The following is a 21,072-nucleotide window of genomic DNA, read 5'->3' on the forward strand; positions in this document are numbered from 1 at the left end:
ATGCATCATTTTTACCACAAGCAAAAATGTTTATTGAACACTTGTTAGAACAGGAAAATATAACAGCAAAAAGGAGTAAATTGCTGGACATATTCTTTGTTTGCCCTTCTCCAAAGCTTAAGAACACTAGAATTGGTAGAGTAAGGAGAAAATGAACTTGGTTGAAGTATTTTATCTAATACTTTTAATGGAACAAGTGGAAAATATTCCATAATTTATTTTGAAAAAAATCAAGGTAAAATACTGCGCAGAATTATCATGACTATTAAATCCTTTAGATGAAGCATTCAGTATAGGGTCTGAAGCAAAGACTCCAATTCTAACTCACTGTATCCATGCCGAGCTTGGTACTGGGGACAAAAACTTGGTAAATTCTTAAATGTAATCTGGCGCACAAAATATTTAATAGAGAGCTAAAATATCACTGCCTTTACTTTTCTTATTATCATTGAAGTTGTATGAGCTGACAAAGTAGAGAGGGCCTTGGATATGCCTCCTGAACAGCATTTCCTAACAGTCACCAAACTGAAGATGCAAGAAATGACTGTAAAGAAGGAGCCCACAGAGATTAGTTCACTGTTGTTTGTGACTGTGATCTCCAATTTATTGGTCCCTGTGCGAGCAAGTATAGTTGCATTTTTATTGCTTTTTAAGATGGCTGAGAAACCCTACCATCCAAGTAAAAATCTAAAACTATGAGCTAAAAATTTAATCTTATTGATAATTTTCTCAACACTTCATTTGCTTATTATATCTTGACAGAAATGAACTTTCATGTCTTTAAAAATCAAATCTTAAAAAATTGTTTAGGATATCTTTCTGTAACTCACAAGATGGTAGCAGAGTTTCCTCATTGCTGCTTTCATCTCTTTGTTCCTGAATGTGTAGATAACTGGATTCAGAAAAGGAGTGAGGACGGCATCAAAAATAGCAAGAAATTTGTCTAAGTGTGATGAAGGAAAGGGCCAGGTGTAGAAGAAGATTAATGGTCCAAAAAACAAAACCACCACAGTCACATGAGCCGACAAAGTAGATAGGGCTTTGGATATGCCACCTGCAGAGTGTCTCCTAACAGTCACCAAAATGAAGATGTAAGAGATGATCAGTACGAAGAAGGAGACAACAGAGATGAGTCCACTGTTGGCTGTGACCATGAACTCCAATTTATCAGTTTCTGTGCAAGCCAGTCTAATAAGCTGAGGGAGATCACAGTAAAAGCTGTCCAAAATATTAGGTCCACAGAAGGGCAAGTCTACAACAAAAGCTAGTTGTGCCACTGAGTGTATAACTCCAAGGATCCAGGCTACTGCCAAAATTAAAATGCATATTTGTGGCCTCATGATAGTCAAGTAGTGGAGAGGTTTACATATGGCTACATATCTATCAAAGGCCATGGCTATGAGCAGCACCATTTCTGTGCCCCCAATAGCATGAATAAAGAAGATCTGGGTTATACAACCCCCAAATGAGATGGCTTTGTGTTTTCTAAAAAGGTCATAAATCATCTTGGGGGCTGCTATTGAGCAAATTCCCAGGTCAAGAAATGAGAGATTTGCCAGCAGGAAGTACATAGGAGAATGCAGGTTGGAGTCCGCAGTCACGGAGCACACAATGAGGAGGTTCCCCATCAGACTTGCCATGTAGAACACAGAGGAAAAGAGGAATAGAAGCAACTGGACTCCCCATATATTGGAGAGTCCCAGGAACACAAACTCAGACACAACAGAGTGATTGGCTCTATCCATTGCTGTGGAGAGCAGGGCTGTGTCCAATGAAACCTGAAAAAGGTAGAGAAGAGAAAGATGAAGCTTTGTTTGGAATTATTAACTATCAGTTTCAAACTGTAAACAAAACACATTCCCATATAGAGCCAATACAGCTCAGCAAAACTTCTACCCATATTCGCAGAAAATTGCCAGTCACTCAATGCACTGAACCACCACATCTAACTTCCTCTATTCCATAACAGTGTCCAATTAAAGACTGGGAAATCTTTCTAGACAAGTATTAGAAAAACAGCAAAGGACTGGTTTAAAGAAAGGCTACAGGACAACTCAAAACTCACTGGAAATAACACACATGGAATAAAGGAAATGAGAAGAAACCCCTGCATTCTCTCTCCCAGGTTATTGCTCTTGTCCATGGTGTTCCCCAAATACCATGAACTTCCTGTTGATTTTAATTTATCTTATGTCCTTGATTGCTCCAATTAGCAAAGTGGTACAGTACTATTACTTTCATTATTATATCTTATAATTAACCTTAAATCAAACTATATTCTCTTTTTTTTATAGAAATGAAGAAGATGATGCAGAAACCCTAACAGCATCTGGCTTTATAGCAGTCCAGGGTTACAAGCATAGGTTGTAGAATCATCAGAGTAAGACCAAGGTCAGAATTTATACCGAGGATGCAGAAAAATGCACAGATTATATGAATAAAATATATTAAATTTGATTTTATTTTAAAGTTTATTAAAAGTTTCTACATGATTGACATTTGAAGATCATCTCCACTCTGTTCTTTTCTTTTCATACTTCGTCACATAGTGGAAAGAACCCTGCATTTGGAGTCAGAGAAACAATCAGGACCCAGGCCCAAGTCTTTACGAACTCAAGGAAGATTTTCTTCCAATCCTTCCCCCCTTCACTCTCCAACTGCCTCTCATTTCATTGTCTCTAAAATTAAAAAGGCTGAGTGCAGATGATAGATCCAAGTCTAACATTTTGTTTATTTCAGAGCATAGTACAATGAAACACTTCATAACGATGGTGTCCACTTCTCTTCGGTCTACTGCTATATCCACTTTCTTGTCCCTTGTTTATATTGCATATTTTATAGAATTCATTTATAAATCATTCCTTTTGTTATGCAGTTAGAATGCCAGTAAGAAGTCAGTGTGTCATTTATCATAGTCATTTGTGACCAATGAATAAACACTTACTAGATGTTTGCCAAACCCAATGCACCCTGAATTTATTCAAGTACTAGTACAGTCAGTACCCTTAAGTCTTCTATTTTAGCACACACAATGTAAGCAATAGTAATGTACCTTGTAAGATCTCCAAGCACGTAATATGCTCATGTAACTTTTTTGAAGTAGAAAAGACACCTGTGAGTCAGACTGATGAGGATTGAGTCCTGAAGGAAATTAGAACCTGTGCTGCAGATTAAGAGATAGATCGTGTTTTTTTTTTTTTTTTTTTTTTTTTTTTTTTTTTTTTTTTTTTTTCAGTACACAACTCATATCTGAGCTTCAAGTTTTCCTGACACAGGCAAAGAATCTCTGCAGCAGTCCATGATAGTAATAACCACCCCAAACAAGACCAGTAACAGGTATGTGGTTCCTACGGCCCCCGCCCATCTTGTCTGATATTTGAAACTAGCACAGGTTCTGATGTTTTTACCTCTTTCCTTGTTAGAGAAATTAGGACCATGAGAGTAAAGTGACATTCTAGAACAGTCAATTGTAGGATTGTTGGTAGTCTGATAGGGTTGGCTTCTTCTCCAACACATACAGGAGACTTTGGCCTTTTTTTCTAATGACTCTTCAGTTGTGTGCTACCCCTTAGTGGCTGTCTGGCTGCCCTGTAGTGACTCACAGTGTGCTCAGCAGATCTAAATGAGGGAGAAGCCAGGCTTGAGGGAGAAGGCAGGCTGCAGTCATAAGCCTCTAGGTTTCTTAGTTTACTTCGAATGCATCTATAATTCACTGTGGCTCCTAAAATAAACAGGAGGATACCAACCCATATAACACTTGCAGCTGAGAGCATTCTGGTTGTTCCCAGGCCATCATTATCTATTTCCACACGAGGTCCATTAGCATTTCAAAGAACAGACAGTTCTTACCACTCTCTGATGCAGACTCAGTTATTATCCACACTTGTAATGCTGCTTTCCAGCTCCTTGCATTTGGATCTCAAATATAGAGCAGAAAAAGTAATTTAACGTTCTGTCATTTTGTCTTTCTTCTTCCTCTTAGTTTAATTTTTGTCCATTAATCTTAGTTCAGGGATTTTCTCTGGTGCAAGGTAATATTTAATTCATTTCCATAGAAATCAACATATCACCAGGAAAGAAATCTATTCACTTCTGTTTGTTTGGGATGGTAGGTATCGTACTTCCCTAGCCTATTTCTATCTATGTCACTAATGCTATTAAAGATTCATTTCCAAAGACCGAAGCATAGTCTACCTTTGTGCTGGTTAGAAGTAGCATTATGTCATGTGCAGACATCTACGTGAGTGCTGCTATTGTGTTAATTGGCCCACGGAGGAGTACTGACCAAATGATACCACTGAGACCGTGGCTCACCAATATGAACTCATTTGTGCAATGGGGTTGCTACCCAGAATCCTGGCAAGTCAATGGTAGAAGCTTTAAAAGAAAAGCTTTAAACGAGTCAGAAAAAAGGTGTGGGAGAAAGAGAAAAATAATGTGTGGATGTAGAAGGCCTAATGCATCTGAATCATGTTTATTGGTGGTGTAGTTATTCAGTTCTTTTTTTGGCAGCAATATTATTTAGGTACCATTGATTAAGCTTCCTTGTTGTTTCTAGGAGACAGACTTTTACATTAGATTTCCTGGTGCTCTGGCTCTTACAATATTTTTGTCCCTGTTTCCATGGTGTTTCTTGAGCCTTAGGTGTAGAAGTTGTGTTGTAGATTTCCCAACTGAGCTGGGCTCCTCATCATTATATGTTCTTTGAATTTTGGACATGGGTAGTTTTCTGTAATGATCTCTGCCTGATCCTAAGAGACAATCATTTGATTAGGAGTTAGAACTACGATCATCTGTGGATATAAGTGTTGAGAATGCAGACAGGAATTATGATGGTTTAGTAAATGAAGATAATTGGCTGAGTTTAAGGTACCAGAAATTATTTCCTTCCTGTAAAGTGGGGCACTAGTTCAATTACATAGAAGTTGTTTACCACCAATATAGGAATGTCCATCATAGGACCTTTATGGACTTCAGGGATACGAAAATTAAAACTATTTTAAGACATCACCTCATTCTAGTAAGGATGGAGATCATCGGGAATACAAATGTCAACGAAGTCTTGAGTGGACTTCAGAAAGGGGAATCTGTACATGTTCCTGGTGGGAGTGTACAGTACTATAACTGTTTTGGAAGTAAGTGTGGCAACTTCTCAAAAAGCCAGAAATAGAACTGGCAGAGTAGAAGACGCTTCTGTACCACATCTAAGCATCACCCAAACGACTCTATATTACAGTAAAGCGAAACTTGTTCTACGTTCATATTCTCAGGTTTTCTTTATACACTTAGCAGAGATGGAATCAGCCCCTGATGTCATCATCAACAACAAAAAATATATAAATTCACACACACACACACACACACACACACACACACACACTAATTTTAGTCAGTAGTAAAGAGAAATGAAATACATAGTTAAATGGCTAGACCTAGGAGAATTATATTGTGCTGGACAGGCTAAGCCCAGAAAACCAAGAAGTGTGTGTTCTCTCTTCTGTGTGGATGTAACTTTGTATTTTTAGTTTTTCTTTCTCTTTCTCTTTTTTCTTTCTCTTTCTCCTTTCTTTCTTTTCTTTCTTTTCTTTTCTTTCTTTCTTTCTTTCTTTCTTTCTTTCTTTCTTTCTTTCTTTCTCTCTCTCTCTCTCTCTCTTTCTTTCTTTCTTTCTTTCTTTCTTTCTTTCTTTCTTTCTTTCTCAAGACAGTGTTTCTGTATGCAGCCTTGGCCTGGTCTTGTTTCATAGACCAGGGTGACCTCAAACCCACAGAGATCTACCTGACTTTGCCTCCCTGAGTGCTGGGATTACAGGCATGTGCTACCATGCCCTATCACAGCTTCTCCTGTCTCCTCTACTCCCAATCCCTCTCTCTCTCACCTTTCCTTTCCCCAGTCCTCCATCTTTCTCCTTAGAAAAGGGGAGGCTTTCCATGGATATCAACCTGACTGAGCATACATGCTGCAGTAAGAGTAGTGCATCTTCTATTGTGGATAGACAAGGCAGCCCAGTTAGGGGAAATGGATCCAAAGACAGGCAACAGAGTCAGAGACAGCTCCTGCTCCTGCTTTTAGGGGTCCCACATGAAGACCAACCTGCACATCTGTTACATATATGCAGAGGGCTTACATCCCTCCTTTTCATGTTCTTTGGTTAGTGGTTCAGTCTCTGTGAGTTCCTTCAGTCTGTGAGTCCCAGGTTAGTTGATTCTGTAGGTTTTCTTGTGGTGTTCTTGATCTCTCTTGATTCTCCAATCTTAACTTCCCTTCTTCCACAGGATTTCCTGTGCTTCACCTAATGCTTGGCTGTGAGTCTTTGTATCTGTTTCCATCAGTTGCTGGGTGAAGCCACTCAGATGACAGTCATGCTACCCTCTTGTTTGGAAGCAGAATATCATTATTAATGTTAAGGGTTATGTCTCTCTCATAGGATGAGTCTCATGTTGGACCCGTCAGTGGTTGGCCATTCCCTCAATTTCTGCTCCATCCTTACTTCTGGACATCTTGTAGGCAGGACAAATTGTGGGTCAAACGGTTTGTGGCTGTGTTGGTATCCCCACAGAGGGCCTCTGAAAGACTCTACCCAGTAGGGTATCAAAGCAGATGCTGAGACTCATAGCCAAACTTTGGGCAGAATGTAGGGAATCTTATGAAATAAAGGGGAATAGAAAGACCTGGAGGGGACAGGAACTCCACAAGAAGACCAACTGAATGTAAAAATGTGGGCCTAGGGATCTTTTCTGAGACTGATACTCCAACCAAAGACCATGCATGGAGATGATCTAGAACCTCTGCACAGATGTAGCCCATGGCAGCTCAGTATCCAAATATGTACCTAGTAAGGGGAACAGGGACTGTCTCTGACATGAACTCATTGGCAGGCTCTTGATCACCTCCCCCTGAGGGGGGAGCAGCCTTGCCAGGCCACAAAGGAAGACAATGGAGCAAGTCCTGATGATGCTTGATAGGCTAGGGTCAGATGGAAGGGGAGGAGGACTGCCCCTATCAGTGGACTGGGGGAGGAGAATGGGAAGAGAAGAGGGAGGGAAGCTGTGATTGGAAGAGGTCTACAGAGTGGTCTGCAGCTGGGATATAAAATGAATAAACTGTAATTAATAAAAACAAATTAATTAAAAATTTAAACAGTGATTTATTTTATTTATTATTTATGCAATATTCTGCTTGCATGTATACCCAAATACCAGAAGAAGGATCCAGATCTCATTATAGATCGTGGGAATTGAACTCAGAATCCCTGGAAGAACAGACAGTATTCTTAACCTCTGAGCCATCTCTCTTGACTTTACTTAATCTCCACTGCCACAGCACAGCACTGGGATACTGTGATGACCCTCTTGTCACTGACCTCAGCACAGCAACCATAGGTCCCAGGTCAACAAACAGTCTAATTTTCTTTAATTATACATACAAAAATAATCTAAAAATAAAAATTCTGCCAGAGGGCAAAGTTCTATAACTCACACATTTTTTTTTTGCTTTTAAAATTTTTATTAATTACAGTTTATTAACTTCATATCCCCCCTGTACCTCCCTTCCTCCTCCCTCCCTTCCCAACCCTACCCTCCCTCTTCCCCACTGGTGTCCCTCTCCCAGTCCACTGAAAAGGGAGGTCCTCCTCCCATTCCATCTGACCCTACCCTATCAGGTCTCATCAGGAATGGCTGCGTTGTATTCTTCTGTGGCCTGCTAAGGCTGCTCCTCCCTCGGGGGTCGGGGAGGTGATCAAAGAGTAGGCCAATCAGTTCATGTCAGAGACAGTCTCTGTCTCCATTACCATGGAGGCCACTTGGACATTGAACTGCCATAGGCTTCCTCTGTGCAGGGATTCCGGGCCATCTCCATGAGTGGTCCTTGGCTGGAGTCTCAGTTTCAGAAAAGACCCCTGTGCTTAGATTTATAGGATCTGTTGCTGTCCTTGTGGAGCTCTTGTCCTCTCCAGGTCTTACTATCTCCCACTTCTTTCATAAGATTCCCTGTACTCTGCCCAAAATTTGGCTATGAGTCTCAACATCTGCCTTGATACCCTGCCGGGTAGAGCCTTTCAGAGGCCCTCCATGGTAGGCTTCTATCCTGTTTCCTGTTTTCTCCCTCCTCTGATTTCCATCCTCTTTGCCTTTCTGAATGGGGATTGAGCATCTTAGCCAGAGTCCTCCTTCCTGATTAGCTTCCTTAGGTATACAGATTTTAGTATGTTTATCCTATGGTATATGTCTATTACCCACTTAAAAGTGAATATATACCCTCTGTGTCTTTCTGCTTCTGGGGTACCTCACTCTTTTCCAGTTCCCACCATTTACCTGCAAATTTCATGATTTCCTTTTTTTTTTTAATCACTGTAACTCGCACATTTAAGAAATAGTTGTTACAGTCATCTGGGCACCACTGAATTTATTAGCATCTATCTAAATTTAGATGTTTGTTGGGAGCAGCTGGTCTGCCAGGCTGCTTTGTTATTTAGATCTCAGGGGAAAGATATGCTTTCACCTTGGCCTTCACTGAACTCAGTGATAAGCTACTAAGTCTATCTCCTTTTGTTTGAGATGGCAGGTGGGATGTCTTGTCAAGCCCACACTTTTTTTTTTTTTTTTTTTGCATGGGGATCACACAGACAGGTGGTCGAGGTAAAGAAGTTTTGACTTCCCTGTGAATTCATTCATTGTACTGAGGTGCATTTGCTCTGACTTAAAAAAAAAAAAAAGGATTTACTGGAATAAGCCAGGTGACTGGTGCTTACTAGAACCCTCTTGGAAAGATCCTATGGGGTGTGTGTTGGTTTATTAATTTTTCTTTCAGTCCTCACTCCAGACTCAAGAACCATTCGACTCTGCCGGCAAATTCCGGCAGGCGTTAACATGTACAGAGTTTCGATGTAAAAGAGATTTGTTTTTGAGAGCTGCAGTAAAAAGATTAAAAAAAGGGGTACTTCAGAATTTCTTGTTCCTCAAAGATGTGTTCTCAACTTTCAGACAATTAAAAAGAGTGAAATTGTCTGAATTCTTAGATCATGTGATCAAGTTGATCTCTGCCATTGGAATAAAAGTATATTATTTGTCAGCTTTCACCAACTCCAAGCTTCTACAAACCCATGGACCCTCTAGGGTGAAGCCCCTCCTCCTAATCCTCATGATGGTACAGCATTCCATCACAAATATTGACACTTGTTTTCTAGGCTCATGTTCAGTGATATAAATTCATTTTGGGCTGTGTTATTGTAGTTTCTACACACTGAACATCAATACTTGAAACTCCTCACTGCTGCCACGAACACCAGGCTTTGGGAACAAAGAGTTCACGTACTTTGCTGACATGAAATCTCAGTGTAGTCATGTTAATCCAAACACCAGTGTCTCATCACTCCTACAGAAGAAATGGGAGGAGGGGGAAGAATTGGGACCCTGTATGGTAGATGGCTATCAAGAAGAATCATGTGATTATATTCACAGAAAATCTTTGATGTATTTAACCAGAGCCTCTGTTCTGAGAAAGAATCAGCAGAGTAACAGTAAGAGAGTGACTATGGGAAGGCATCGAAAAGTTAGATGAAAAGACAGACATGCAATAGTAGAGAGAACTGGCAGGAAACTGGGTGATGCAGCTCATTGTCAGAGTGCTTGCCTAACACAAACAAGGTCTTGGGATCAATTCCTAGTTCAGAGTGCTGGGGATTTATTTCAGCGTGTAAATGAGTGCTTAGCTTGTTAGAAGTTTATTTCCCATTGTGCTGTGCATCCAAAATGCTGGGCTGTGGGTGTGTTGTTTGTGCATGTGTGTGTGTGTGTGTGCATGAATGCATTTGTTGCTGTGTGTGATAGGCAAAACCAGAAGCCAAAGCCAAGAACAACAAAACCAGACAAAAACAGGGAACAAGGATGCTAGCAAAGAGGAACAGTATCTAGATATCTTTTGCAAATAAGATTGATTAGCTATTTCATGTTAGAGAAAAGCATTATGGGAAAGTGAAAATCTTATTAGTATGTTATACATGAAAAATTTCTTTCAATATTATTGCCTGTATTTCAAGACAGAAGCCGACCTTGGAACCTTTGGAGGATATTTTAGAGGGGTTTTGAAATAGTTGACACTGAAAATGACATCCAGTTCATCTAGTCTCAAGTTCAAGATGCTCTGATACTACAGCTGAGGTTCAGTGGAGCGTTGGTGCAAGGCATCAGTGATAGGTACTGCTTGAAGCTCTCAGCATTGTCCATAGTTTTCTTGCAAGGAGTTTTCCTCATAGTTTCTTGCAAGGAATACTGTTGAGACATTTGTGAGCCCATGTGCTGCTGGTGAATTTCATATCAGTTACATAACCTAGACTTGAAAAATAGTATATTCAGGTGATAGCTGATTTCAGTCACCTGGTAACACAAGTTGTGAGACACTCTCCCTAAAGTTTATATTAATTACAAAGATTAGATTTAAAATAAATCATGTGTTATATGAAAAGCATACTACATTTCTTCCTCATTTTTATATTTATATGTATTAATAGTTTGTCATGCTTTTTCTATTCTAATTTCAGTACTCCATATATATTTACAATCAACATTTACAGTAATATTATTTTGTATTTTATTGATAAATAAGTATTTTAACTTTTTAGATACAAAATATTCAAAGCATTTATAATGACCTACAAGTCACTCATTTCTTTGCCAAAAAACAATGACTATAAAATGAGACATAAAATAGTTTTCATACACACAAGTAAAATAGAAATTTACATCTTCTAGTCTCAAAAAGTATGCACTTACTGGTACTATTACAGTTTCCTTCTTTTCTCTGTAATGATCACAATGTTTCTTTTTTAACTACAGCTCTAACTAAAACTGTTAGAAATAATCAAATCTGCCTGTAGGTGAACTAATTCAGATGATAAAAGTCTTGAAACCTAGAATTTATCCAGGTCTTTGTGTGTTCTTGCTGCTGTCCAGACACTGAGCAAGCCACAAGGCATGACTCTATGTAGCTGTGCAGATTAGCAGATGTTCCTGTGTCTCTGAAGACCAGTATCAAAGAGAATTTTCCAACATTTGCGATAATAACAAAGTGTGCTCGGTGTGTGAGGTTCCAGCTCTTGCCATCACTTCCATAAAGACACATAATCTGACATCAACCACATTTTAGGCTGAATTTAAATCTTCTCAGTATTTTCAGAATCCATAGAATTCTTTAGCAAAAACTGGTCAGATATGCAGAGAGTATTTGAGGAGGCATACCATAGTAGATATTTAAAGCACTAAGTTAAAGTGACTTGAAGTTGTTTTTTTAGAACTAAATTAAAAAAAATATTTAATCAAAATATACTCACATCATTTATTTCTTCTCTTGTTTCCTTATACCTCTCTGAAAAGGCCTCACCTTTTACTATTTTACCTATATATATAAATTATATACATATATTTACACATACATACACATATACATATGTATACAGACCATATACCATGCATATACAACCCCATGAGTCCATCCAATGTTGGTAACATGTATATATTTCTAGACAAGACATCTTGTTACAGAATAAAAGTGTTTTATCTTAAAAATGTTCTATCTCAATCTGAATTTCTTGAACCGTCAATGAAAGAACTTATGAAACTTAAAGCCTTAACAAAGAGTCTCCTCATCGCAACCCTCATCTCCTTATTTCTAAATGTATAAATGACAGGATTCATAAAAGGAGTGATAGTGGCATCAAAAATTGCTAAAAATTTATCTATGGGTAAGGTAGGGAAAGGCCACACATAGACAATAATGCAAGGACCGAAGAAGAAAACTACCACAGTGATGTGAGCCGAGAGAGTGGAGAGGGCTTTGGAGGGAGCACCCGAAGCATGTTTATGAACGGTGACCAGGATGAAGATATAAGACACAATCAGGATGAAGAAGGTGGCCATGGAGATGAAACCACTGTTGGCAGTGATCAGGAACTCCAGTCTGTATGTGTCTGTACATGCAAGTTTGATAAATCGAGGAAAATCACAATAAAAGCTGTCCATTTGATTAGCTCCACAAAACGGTAAATTTATAACAAAAGCCAGTTGGGCCACAGAATGGATAAGACCAATGGTCCAAGCAAGAGCCAGAAGAAAAATGCACATTCTGAGACTCATGATGGTCAGGTAGTGGAGGGGCTTACAGATAGCGATGTAACGGTCACAGGCCATGATGATGAGCAGCACCATCTCTGTCCCTCCGACAGTGTGAATGAAGAACATCTGAGTGATGCATCCCTTCAAGGAGATGACCTTGTGCTTTCTGAAGAGGTCATAAATCATCTTTGGAGTGGCGATGCTGGACACTCCTGTATCGATGAAGGAGAGGTTTGCCAGCAGGAAGTACATGGGGGAATGCAGGTGATGGTCTGAGATGATTGTGAGCACAATGAGAAGGTTTCCCAGCATGCTTGCTACATAAAATACAGTGAAGAACAGAAAAAGGAGAATCTGAATTCTCCATGAGTTGGTGAGGCCCAGCAACAGAAATTCTGATACCACTGAGGAATTTCCTCCATCCATCAACTTGTGCAAGCCTGACCATAAGTTGACTATTATACCTAAAGGACATGAGAGGGAAAAAATTTACCTCTTAGGCAAAATGTGTGTCGTGGTTGTAAAACAATGACTCAAAATCAAAACTAAAACACCCTTCGGTTTTACAGGGATATTTTACAAATCTCTTACAGAGACTAGATACAGAACCTTTCCTGCGCTTACATATTTAAAGTCACTTAATCATTTAACCCTAAATTTATTTAGACAGTGAACAACCAATAAATGAAAAATAGAAACAGAGCACTTGAGAATTGCAGGTGAGTCAAAGAGGCTGGTACAAACACTCGTTCTCACTAACTTCTACATGGGAAACTAGTGCCATGAAATGTAGACATTCTAAAAGAAATTTGTTCTGTGCCTTTCTTCCTTACTTTGTTCTGGATTTAAAAAGAAAATGACTGATATATCTTGTTTTCCTCGTTTCGCAATATTCTCACAGTAAAAAAGTTAATTTTTTTAAATATTAAATCTTTGCTTACTCTAGTGCTTTTTATTAATTAAATTCGTTCTTAGATAATTTTATGTACGTACACAATGCATACTGTCCACCCTCAGTGTCTACCATCTACCTTCGTCACTATCCACCCCATTCATGCCCCTCAACAAATTTTCTTAATGTTCTTAGCTATTCATTTTTCTGACCTGCTTAGTTTAATTGGGTCCCCTGTGTAACTATGGTCTGGAGCTTTCTTGTGGAGGTTGGTGTGCTCAATAGTGAGTCCACAAGCAGAAAGAATGATTCTCCCTCCCACTCCCCGAGAATCTATCAATATTCAGTATAGAGTAGTGCTCCACAAGCCTATTACCCTTCCATGGAAATTGTATGCAGAATTAGGCTATAGCCCACTGCAGGAAACTGACTGGTTACAAAAAATATAAACAAGAAAAGAAGAAAAAATAGATGACTTTACTTTGAGCCCCAGCGGTGACTCATACTGAAGAATGGAAATGTCAGTTTTATTTGCCACAAGAGTCAATGAAACTCTTTCTTAAGTTAGTCAACTGAATCTGTTCTCAGATGAAAATCACTCTCTTAAAGAATTAAGAGAAAATAAAAGCTTCAGTCATATGAGATCTGTAATTCCCAAGGAGAAAGCTAGCAATTACTTTCACAAAAATGAAGACTATATAAAACACAGAAGTGCAAAGCATAAGCTAGAAATTTATTGCTATGAAACACTGAAAGAATAAGGAAAAGAAGAGAGGAATATATAATATAAAATAAGAAAATATTGTGTACTTTTCCTCTGTAATTCTTTTTTTTGTGATAAGCAATTTACCTTTATTCTATGGCCAGCATGGAGCCTCTTGTAAACATCTTCTCTAAAAGCGTGAGCAAAAGTGACACATGTCCATTTGATCCTCTTCTCTCTGCTTCTTTTAGGACACAGAAAGCAAACATGTCAAGATCTAAATTGTATCTTAATATGAGGTGAAATTATTTATGACCAATAGTTGTAGGCAGATCATTTGTCCATAGGTAGGTTGGACTGAACGTCTGCTCTACAGGGAGTGAACTGTTCACATGTGTGTTTTATTCATGTGGTGATGCTTTAACTAGGAGAATTCCTCTAGGTTTAGAGGAAGATAACGTCACATTCTGACCAAAAGAATCACCTTTTCCAAAACAAGGAGCCTTATGCTGTTTTTTTTTTTTTTCCAGTAAAAAAGCTCTAATTAATGTGGTCCACCAAGTTTATACTGTCACCTAGGGAATAAAAAAGACAAAAGGTATGAAGAAAAAAAGCAGCTCACACATAGATGTTCAGAATAATTTTTTTTTTGCCCCAGAATGAGTGATTAAAGTAACTGGCGAGGAAGTGAACACCTCAGGAATACGAGAGGCAGAAATGCTAGATGAAAAAGTTAACTACTTAGTTTAGAATTTTCAGTGAAGATTCAGCAAATGAGAAACCAGGTTACACCAAGCCATCACTGACTTTGCCAATATGTGTCTTCCAGTTCCATAAAGTCTCAAGGCCCTCTCCTCAGGCTGTAGAGTTTTTCCATCGGAAATATAGTCAGAGTATTTCTATCCTAAATGGAGTGCTAACTACTAAGTAGAAGAGGTATTGTTATAACATAAAGCTGTCAGACAGCTCTCTGTGACCATAGTTAACAAGGCTTTCTTTACATTTTGTAATTTTACTTTCTAGTGTTTTATTTATTTCTATAATTTCTATCATTATTCAGATATTAATGTCTCAAGATAATTCTTATGGAAAAGTAAAATTGGCAAACTTCAAGATCATTTTTTTTCTACAACCTAACATTTGAAGAAAAGCAACCAGTGGCATACTATGTAGAATATATATCCAGTACTTAATACTTTGTTTCTACCAGTGTGTTTGGATCAAATACAGTGGCTATCATCACAATAACAGAAGATGATCAATGTTTATGAGATGTGGAGGAATGGAAACTCTTACACTGTTGGTGAGAATTAAGACTAGTTTAGATGCTAAGTGAATATATGGAGATTCGTCAAGAAAAATGTTAGCATGTCAATAAGATGTTTGCATGCTCATATTATTGCTGCATTATTGAATGTGTATATTTCAATGCACACTTCTGTAAAACAGAAACTTTAGGGAATATTCTGAAAATGCACATTCCAATATGGTGGAAAATATAGAAGAATGAAAAAATATTTAGACATGCACGACCCACTGGCATACAACCTATATATATCTGTAAGCAATGAGATTGGCACAATAAAGAATCTCTCATGTAAGAAAGGCACAGAACCAAATGGACTCGCTGATGTATTTTATCATTTCTTCAATGAAAGTTCTAACACCAATGCATTTCTGACTATTTCAAAAAATTTAAAGAGTAGAAACATTTTCAGACCCTTTATTCAAAGTCAATATTACCCAGATATTGGGACTAGATAAGGGCACAACAAAGGAAATGCATAATCAATAATAAACCAAAAATATTCAAACATTAACTGTGGCATTGAAAAAACATCTAAAAGTCACACAATATAAGCAACATCTTATCACAGCTTGTTCTCAAGAAAAATATATTTGACAAAAATAGAACATCCCTTCATTAATCTAATAAAATATGTGAGATTAAAATCACTTATATATGGAAGCTTGAGATATAACATTGTATTAATGTGGAAGAAGTAGAAATATTTCCTCTAAATTCAGCTGGGAGGAAAGCGTCCACTTTTCCCATTCTTCCTCAAAAAAATGCTTTAGCCAGAACAGTACTGCATGATAAATAAGAAAGAGGTTACCAGTAAATAGGAATGTAGTCAAATCATCCATATTTGTTGATGATACAATTCTATACTTAAAGTGTTCACATGTTCTAACAGAAGGCAAACACTATCAACAAATGGCAACGTACAAAATTATCACACAAAACTCGTTAACATTTCTATATACCAATAGCAAGTTGGCACGGTCAGAACTAATTCTGAAGAAACCAACCTTCCTCATGCTTCCTCAAAAGTACTTTTATACAAATACAGTAACGATCTCAAGCTTGACTATCACAAGGAAAAGGAAAACTCAAGAAATAAGGAAAAGACTGGAAGGTGTTCCATGCTCACAATGGACAGACCTCATGCTCATTATATTAAGCAAAGTTACCTACACTTAACAGACAGCTTTTGCTTGAGTTTTCTCACACATGAACACTTATCTTTGTAATTTTAAACCTATGCTTACATGTGTGTACAGTTGTAGGTATAGGCTGTAAAAAGTAGAAAGTAATACAATAGAGGAGACAATGGTCCCAAAATGTGGAGGGAAAAGAAAGAAAATGTGAAGGGAGTAAGAAATAATATAATAGAAGGAAAGCAGAAACAGATTAGGTCTATCATGGGGAAAAAGGGAATCAGTAAGATGTCAGAAGAGAACACTAGTGGAATACTATTTGAGTATATACAGAAATTACACTAGAAAACTCATTTCTTTGTGTGCTTATTAAAAAACAATAGAAAAGAATAGGGGAAAGATCTCCCATGGTCATAAATTGACAAAATTAATATTGTGAAAATTCCTTATTGCATAAGTGATATACAAAGTTATACAAATTAAATTAAAATCCTTATGAAAATTAAAATTATGTTCTTCATAGAAATAGAAAAGATCTGAAAAAAAAGTGTAAGGAAATATGAACAATTTCAAACAAATAAATTAGTCTTAAGAATAAGGATTAATGCTAGAAGTACTATAGGATCTGACTTCAAACTATACTGTCAGGCTCCTGTCTGCAAGCTTAGCAGAGCATCATTCATAGTGTCAAGGGTTGGGACTCTCTGATAGGGTGGCTCTTTGGTTGGGCCAGGCATTCGTTGGGCATTCCCTCAATCTCTGCTCTATCTGCTCTATCTTTATCCCTGCACATCTTGTAGGCAAGGTGAATTTTGGGTTGAAGTTTCTGTGGGTAGGTCAGTATTTCCCTCCATCTGCTATGAGACTAGTCTAGTTAGTGGATGTCCTCTTCAGTTTTTATGGCCTCTGCTGCTAGGAGTCTCTGCTTGAGTCCCCCTCATATCCTCCTAGGAGGGTTCCCTGACTTAGGTCTCCAACTTGTCACAGAGATGTCCTCATCCTCACTTTCTCTTTTCTTTACAGGCCTTCTGTCCTCTCACCCTTGCTCTCCCCAAGTTGCCAGGCTACAGGCGAAGAGGACAAGTTGATGCAACTTGATGAGCAGGGCTGGATGGGAAAGGGAGCTCCTCTTTTCTGAGGAAAAGGGGAGGGGTGGGGGAAAGGAAAAAAGGGAGGGTAGGACTGGAATGGGAGGAGGGATGGGGCTACAACAAGAATGTAAAGTGAATAAAAAATTGTCATATTGTGTTTTATAGAATTGATTAAGTGAATATTTATTTTTTGTTAATATTTACCTGTATTTAGAAATTAATTGCACTATTTATAAATACAACAAAATACTACAATGATACAAATCTCCCTGTTTTTGTTTTTTACTTTATTTTAGTACAGTATAATGAGATTTGGAATTCTTGGGTTGCACTGGATGAATCATATAGTCCTCCAGAGAAAAAGTCCCCAAACTACAAGCATTTTAAAACTACTTTGGTCATTCTCACTAATATATAATTAGTTTTATATAGTCCTGTGTTAGGATATCACAGGTACTTTATGTTGGAGAACACAGAGAAATCTGGATCCATTAAAATTGTATTCATTTTTTTGCAGGTAAATGGTGCTGGAGGGAAATTTAGCAGTAAGAATAGTGATTTATTTAACGATATGATTCTGCTGATGGAATTTCTATGATATTTTCTGGTATTTTTCATAGTTATATGTCACTCCTTTCTAATCATAAGTCGCTGTATTCAGCTAAACTCTTTAAACAATTTCCTAGTTCTCACTTGTTGAAGGGTGTTGCAAATAAAAAAGACAGGTAAATTCATAGCTGATAGTAACTTGCGAATGTCTTCCAAGAGGTTTAGAACTTAAAACTTGAAGACACCATAATAACTGTTGCATTATATACACATTCAAAAGAATTAAAAGGTAGAATTCATGTGTAATGAATATATGCCATTAAATACAGCATACCTGAAGTGACATTATTATTGTTATAATTATATAGTTTCTATGGAATAGCTCTGAGAATCAATGGTTATCACTCCTCATATATTATCCATTATTTTGCTAAAGGGACATGGTTTCTTTTTCTCCTCATAATTGCACAATTGTATGCAATTTCTAAATTTTTAAAAGAATCTCTCTTTAATCCAATTCACTTCTACATTTTCTCCAAATCTTTACAACTATAATTCCTTAATTCAAATTCTCTGTCATGTTGTAATTCTGGCCAGTCTCTTTGCCTGTTTTCTTTGACTATATAATAGCATATTTTAGTTTCAACAAAAATTTATATCATGATCTGTGATTATGCGTTCTGTGGTACATTGCCTAGAAGAAGGTCATAATCTTTAGCTTTATGGGCATTATGGTTTCTTTGGAAAGGAAAATTTAATGAGTTATATTTGTAATAACCACTAAAGAAACATCATTGTTTTTTGAAAATATACTTAATTTCAGCTTAAAGTTTATGTTTTAATCATCAAGGTAATATGGACATTATATATTGTCAAGTAGGAGCCAGTTACATTTTGAAAAATCTCTTATTAAAAGGAAATAGTTAATATATTTTACAATACTTTTTAGTGTTATGATTCTCCATGCTTGCTAATACCTTATGTTTTTTCATTCACTCTTTTATATCACAAGTTTATCATTTTCATGCACAAATGGAAAAGGAAAGTAACATTAACTTTTATTAAATACTTGTATGGAACACCTACATGCTGAGTGTGCGATTATGATACTTAGTTGTGGTATTCCTAACTGAATTATAAAATGCAGGATTTAAAAATGTGTTCAATAGACAAATAAACTGAGACTCAGGGCTTATAACTAATACTAATTTGATGGAGGATGAATCGTAGTGTTCATTTTGATCAGAATTCAAGGCTCATATTATGTTTCTTTACAAAATAAAAGGAAAACTATAATAAATATATATTGAATTCTGTCACCAGTGTTGGAACAAAATGTAGTCTACTATATTGTTTCTTTTAGATGGCTAAGTTTTTGATTCACATATTATGCACTCCACCTCTCCTGCTATGCACCTACCTCTACTGCTTCATGGACTAATACTTTTAAAATGACACACTTTAGTTTTGTTGTTACACAAAAGTTTCTAAGTGTCTACTGTTTCTGTGTGTGACATTATGCATACCAGTAACTGGCAGTTACAGAGAGGCTTACATCTCTCTCTGGATCACTTCCTGATTGCTTCAGAGAATGCAAATACACATATGCTATGTGCTCAGCATTTGGCGAGTTAGTATTGTGACAGGCGTGGTCAATGTTAGGGATAGTAAACATAAAAAAAGAAACCAAACCATAAAGTTGAGAGTAACAGGATGTATATAGGAGGGCTTGGAGGGAAAAAAGGGAAGTGAAATGTTATAACTCTATTATAATCTCAAAAATAAGAGAAGTAATAAAGATAAGTGCTAATAATATAGAGCAAGAATTCATAGTTTGGTTAATCATTTAATAAACCTTGGAGGTACATATTTTCCAGAAATAGGTAAGGGGAAGAAAGGTTTATTTAGCAGAATAAGGTATTGACTTCAAAAGGAACTTTTTTTTTTTGTTGTTGTTGTTCGTTTGTAGACCAGGCTATTTACCAGTCTTGAAACAAAAATCAACTGTTTCCACCATGGCCAGTGTTCTCTCTCATAGGGAATAGTTCTCTACCCACTCTGATGGAAACAAAGGAGCATGACATTCAAAGAGAGCATGTGGTAACACTACATAAGCGACCGTGTGGTTGCTTTCCCACAGTCCCTGGGTGTTGATGTTTTTCCCTCTCCGTTTTTTATTAAGACGTAACTAATGACAAACTCTTGTTTCTAATTGTAGATTCCAGTGTGACGTTTTGACATACGTGTGCATTGTGAAACAATCCAAACTTCTTAGTCACCTCACACCACATGTTTATTTCCTGTGAGAACACTGACAATCTCCTCTCGGCACTTTCAAACACTCAACACAGCATTACTGTCAACCAGAGTCACGATGATACATGATGGATCTCCAGAAATAGATCATTCTAGCAGATTCATATCTGCATCTTTTCACCAACTTCTTCTCTTTCCAGTTCCCAGTCCTTATTTCTACACGGCACTTCTTTTTATGAACATGCCTTCTTTGGATTCTATGTATTTGTGAAATTGTCAGTATTAACCATTGTGTCTCTTTAATTACACGTATGTCATAGACCCCTAGGTTTAGGCAGATTGCTACAAAAAAGGATTCTCTTCTTTTAAAAAGCTGAAGAATATTTCATTGTACCTGTATGTTAATGTATGTTTGTATACTATTCACTCAACTGTCAATGAGCATTTATTTATTTCTATGTTGACTATTGTAAGTGGTGTTAAAAGGAAAATGGGGAAAATAATTTGCATCTGATCTCATCATTTCCTCAGGCTGTATGGGTTGTGCAAAAAGGAGTCTTGTTTAATCAGAAGGTAGTTTTAATTTAAAATCCCTTCCTCCCTCTTTCTTTTTTCCTTCTAAACTGTGATCAATTCCTTATTAGCTGAGTGTGTTATTCCCAAGCTACATGAAACCTTACTTTGAAAATTTGAGGATGCATCGTACATTTCTTTTGTAATGGCTACCCCACTTTATATGCATGTCAACAATTTAAAGATAAATCTATTTTTTTAACCTCTACCCTGAACTTTCTGATTAAAAACTCTTTAACAGGTATAAAGTGATATTTCACTTTTATTTAAAGTTCACTCCCTGATACTGAGTGGTTTTTCTTTTTCCACATATGTGTTTACCTTTTGTTTCGTTTTTAATATCAGGTTATAAACATACTTTCATATGATTTCTTAATATAATTTAACATAAGCTATTAACATTCAGTTAATATAATTTGTATTTTTTCTGTTTCTTTCCCCAGGTCATACTGACATAC

General features: G+C 37.1%; 2 protein-coding genes across 2 annotated transcripts; both read right to left on the reverse strand.

Annotated features, from left to right (window-relative positions):
• Nucleotides 1–806: 806 nt before the first annotated feature.
• Nucleotides 807–1,745, reverse strand: LOC132648938 (olfactory receptor 4F6-like). Its single transcript, XM_060371481.1, has one exon. It carries the CDS (start codon nucleotides 1,743–1,745, stop codon nucleotides 807–809), a length of 939 nt encoding a protein of 312 aa, XP_060227464.1.
• Nucleotides 1,746–11,480: 9,735 nt separating this feature from the next.
• Nucleotides 11,481–12,589, reverse strand: LOC110564865 (olfactory receptor 4F3/4F16/4F29-like). The gene has a single exon (XM_021662399.2). It carries the CDS (start codon nucleotides 12,532–12,534, stop codon nucleotides 11,572–11,574), a length of 963 nt encoding a protein of 320 aa, XP_021518074.1. The 5' UTR covers nucleotides 12,535–12,589; the 3' UTR covers nucleotides 11,481–11,571.
• Between the last annotated feature and the right edge of the window lie 8,483 nt (nucleotides 12,590–21,072).

Source organism: Meriones unguiculatus, chromosome 18 (assembly GCF_030254825.1).
Source record: "Meriones unguiculatus strain TT.TT164.6M chromosome 18, Bangor_MerUng_6.1, whole genome shotgun sequence".
Classification (NCBI taxonomy): domain Eukaryota; kingdom Metazoa; phylum Chordata; class Mammalia; order Rodentia; family Muridae; genus Meriones; species Meriones unguiculatus.

Coding starts and splice junctions, on each gene's coding strand:
- LOC132648938 (XM_060371481.1), bottom strand. CDS start 1,745: ATGGATAGAGCCAATCACTCTGTTGTGTCTGAGTTTGTGTTCCTGGGA.
- LOC110564865 (XM_021662399.2), bottom strand. CDS start 12,534: ATGGATGGAGGAAATTCCTCAGTGGTATCAGAATTTCTGTTGCTGGGC.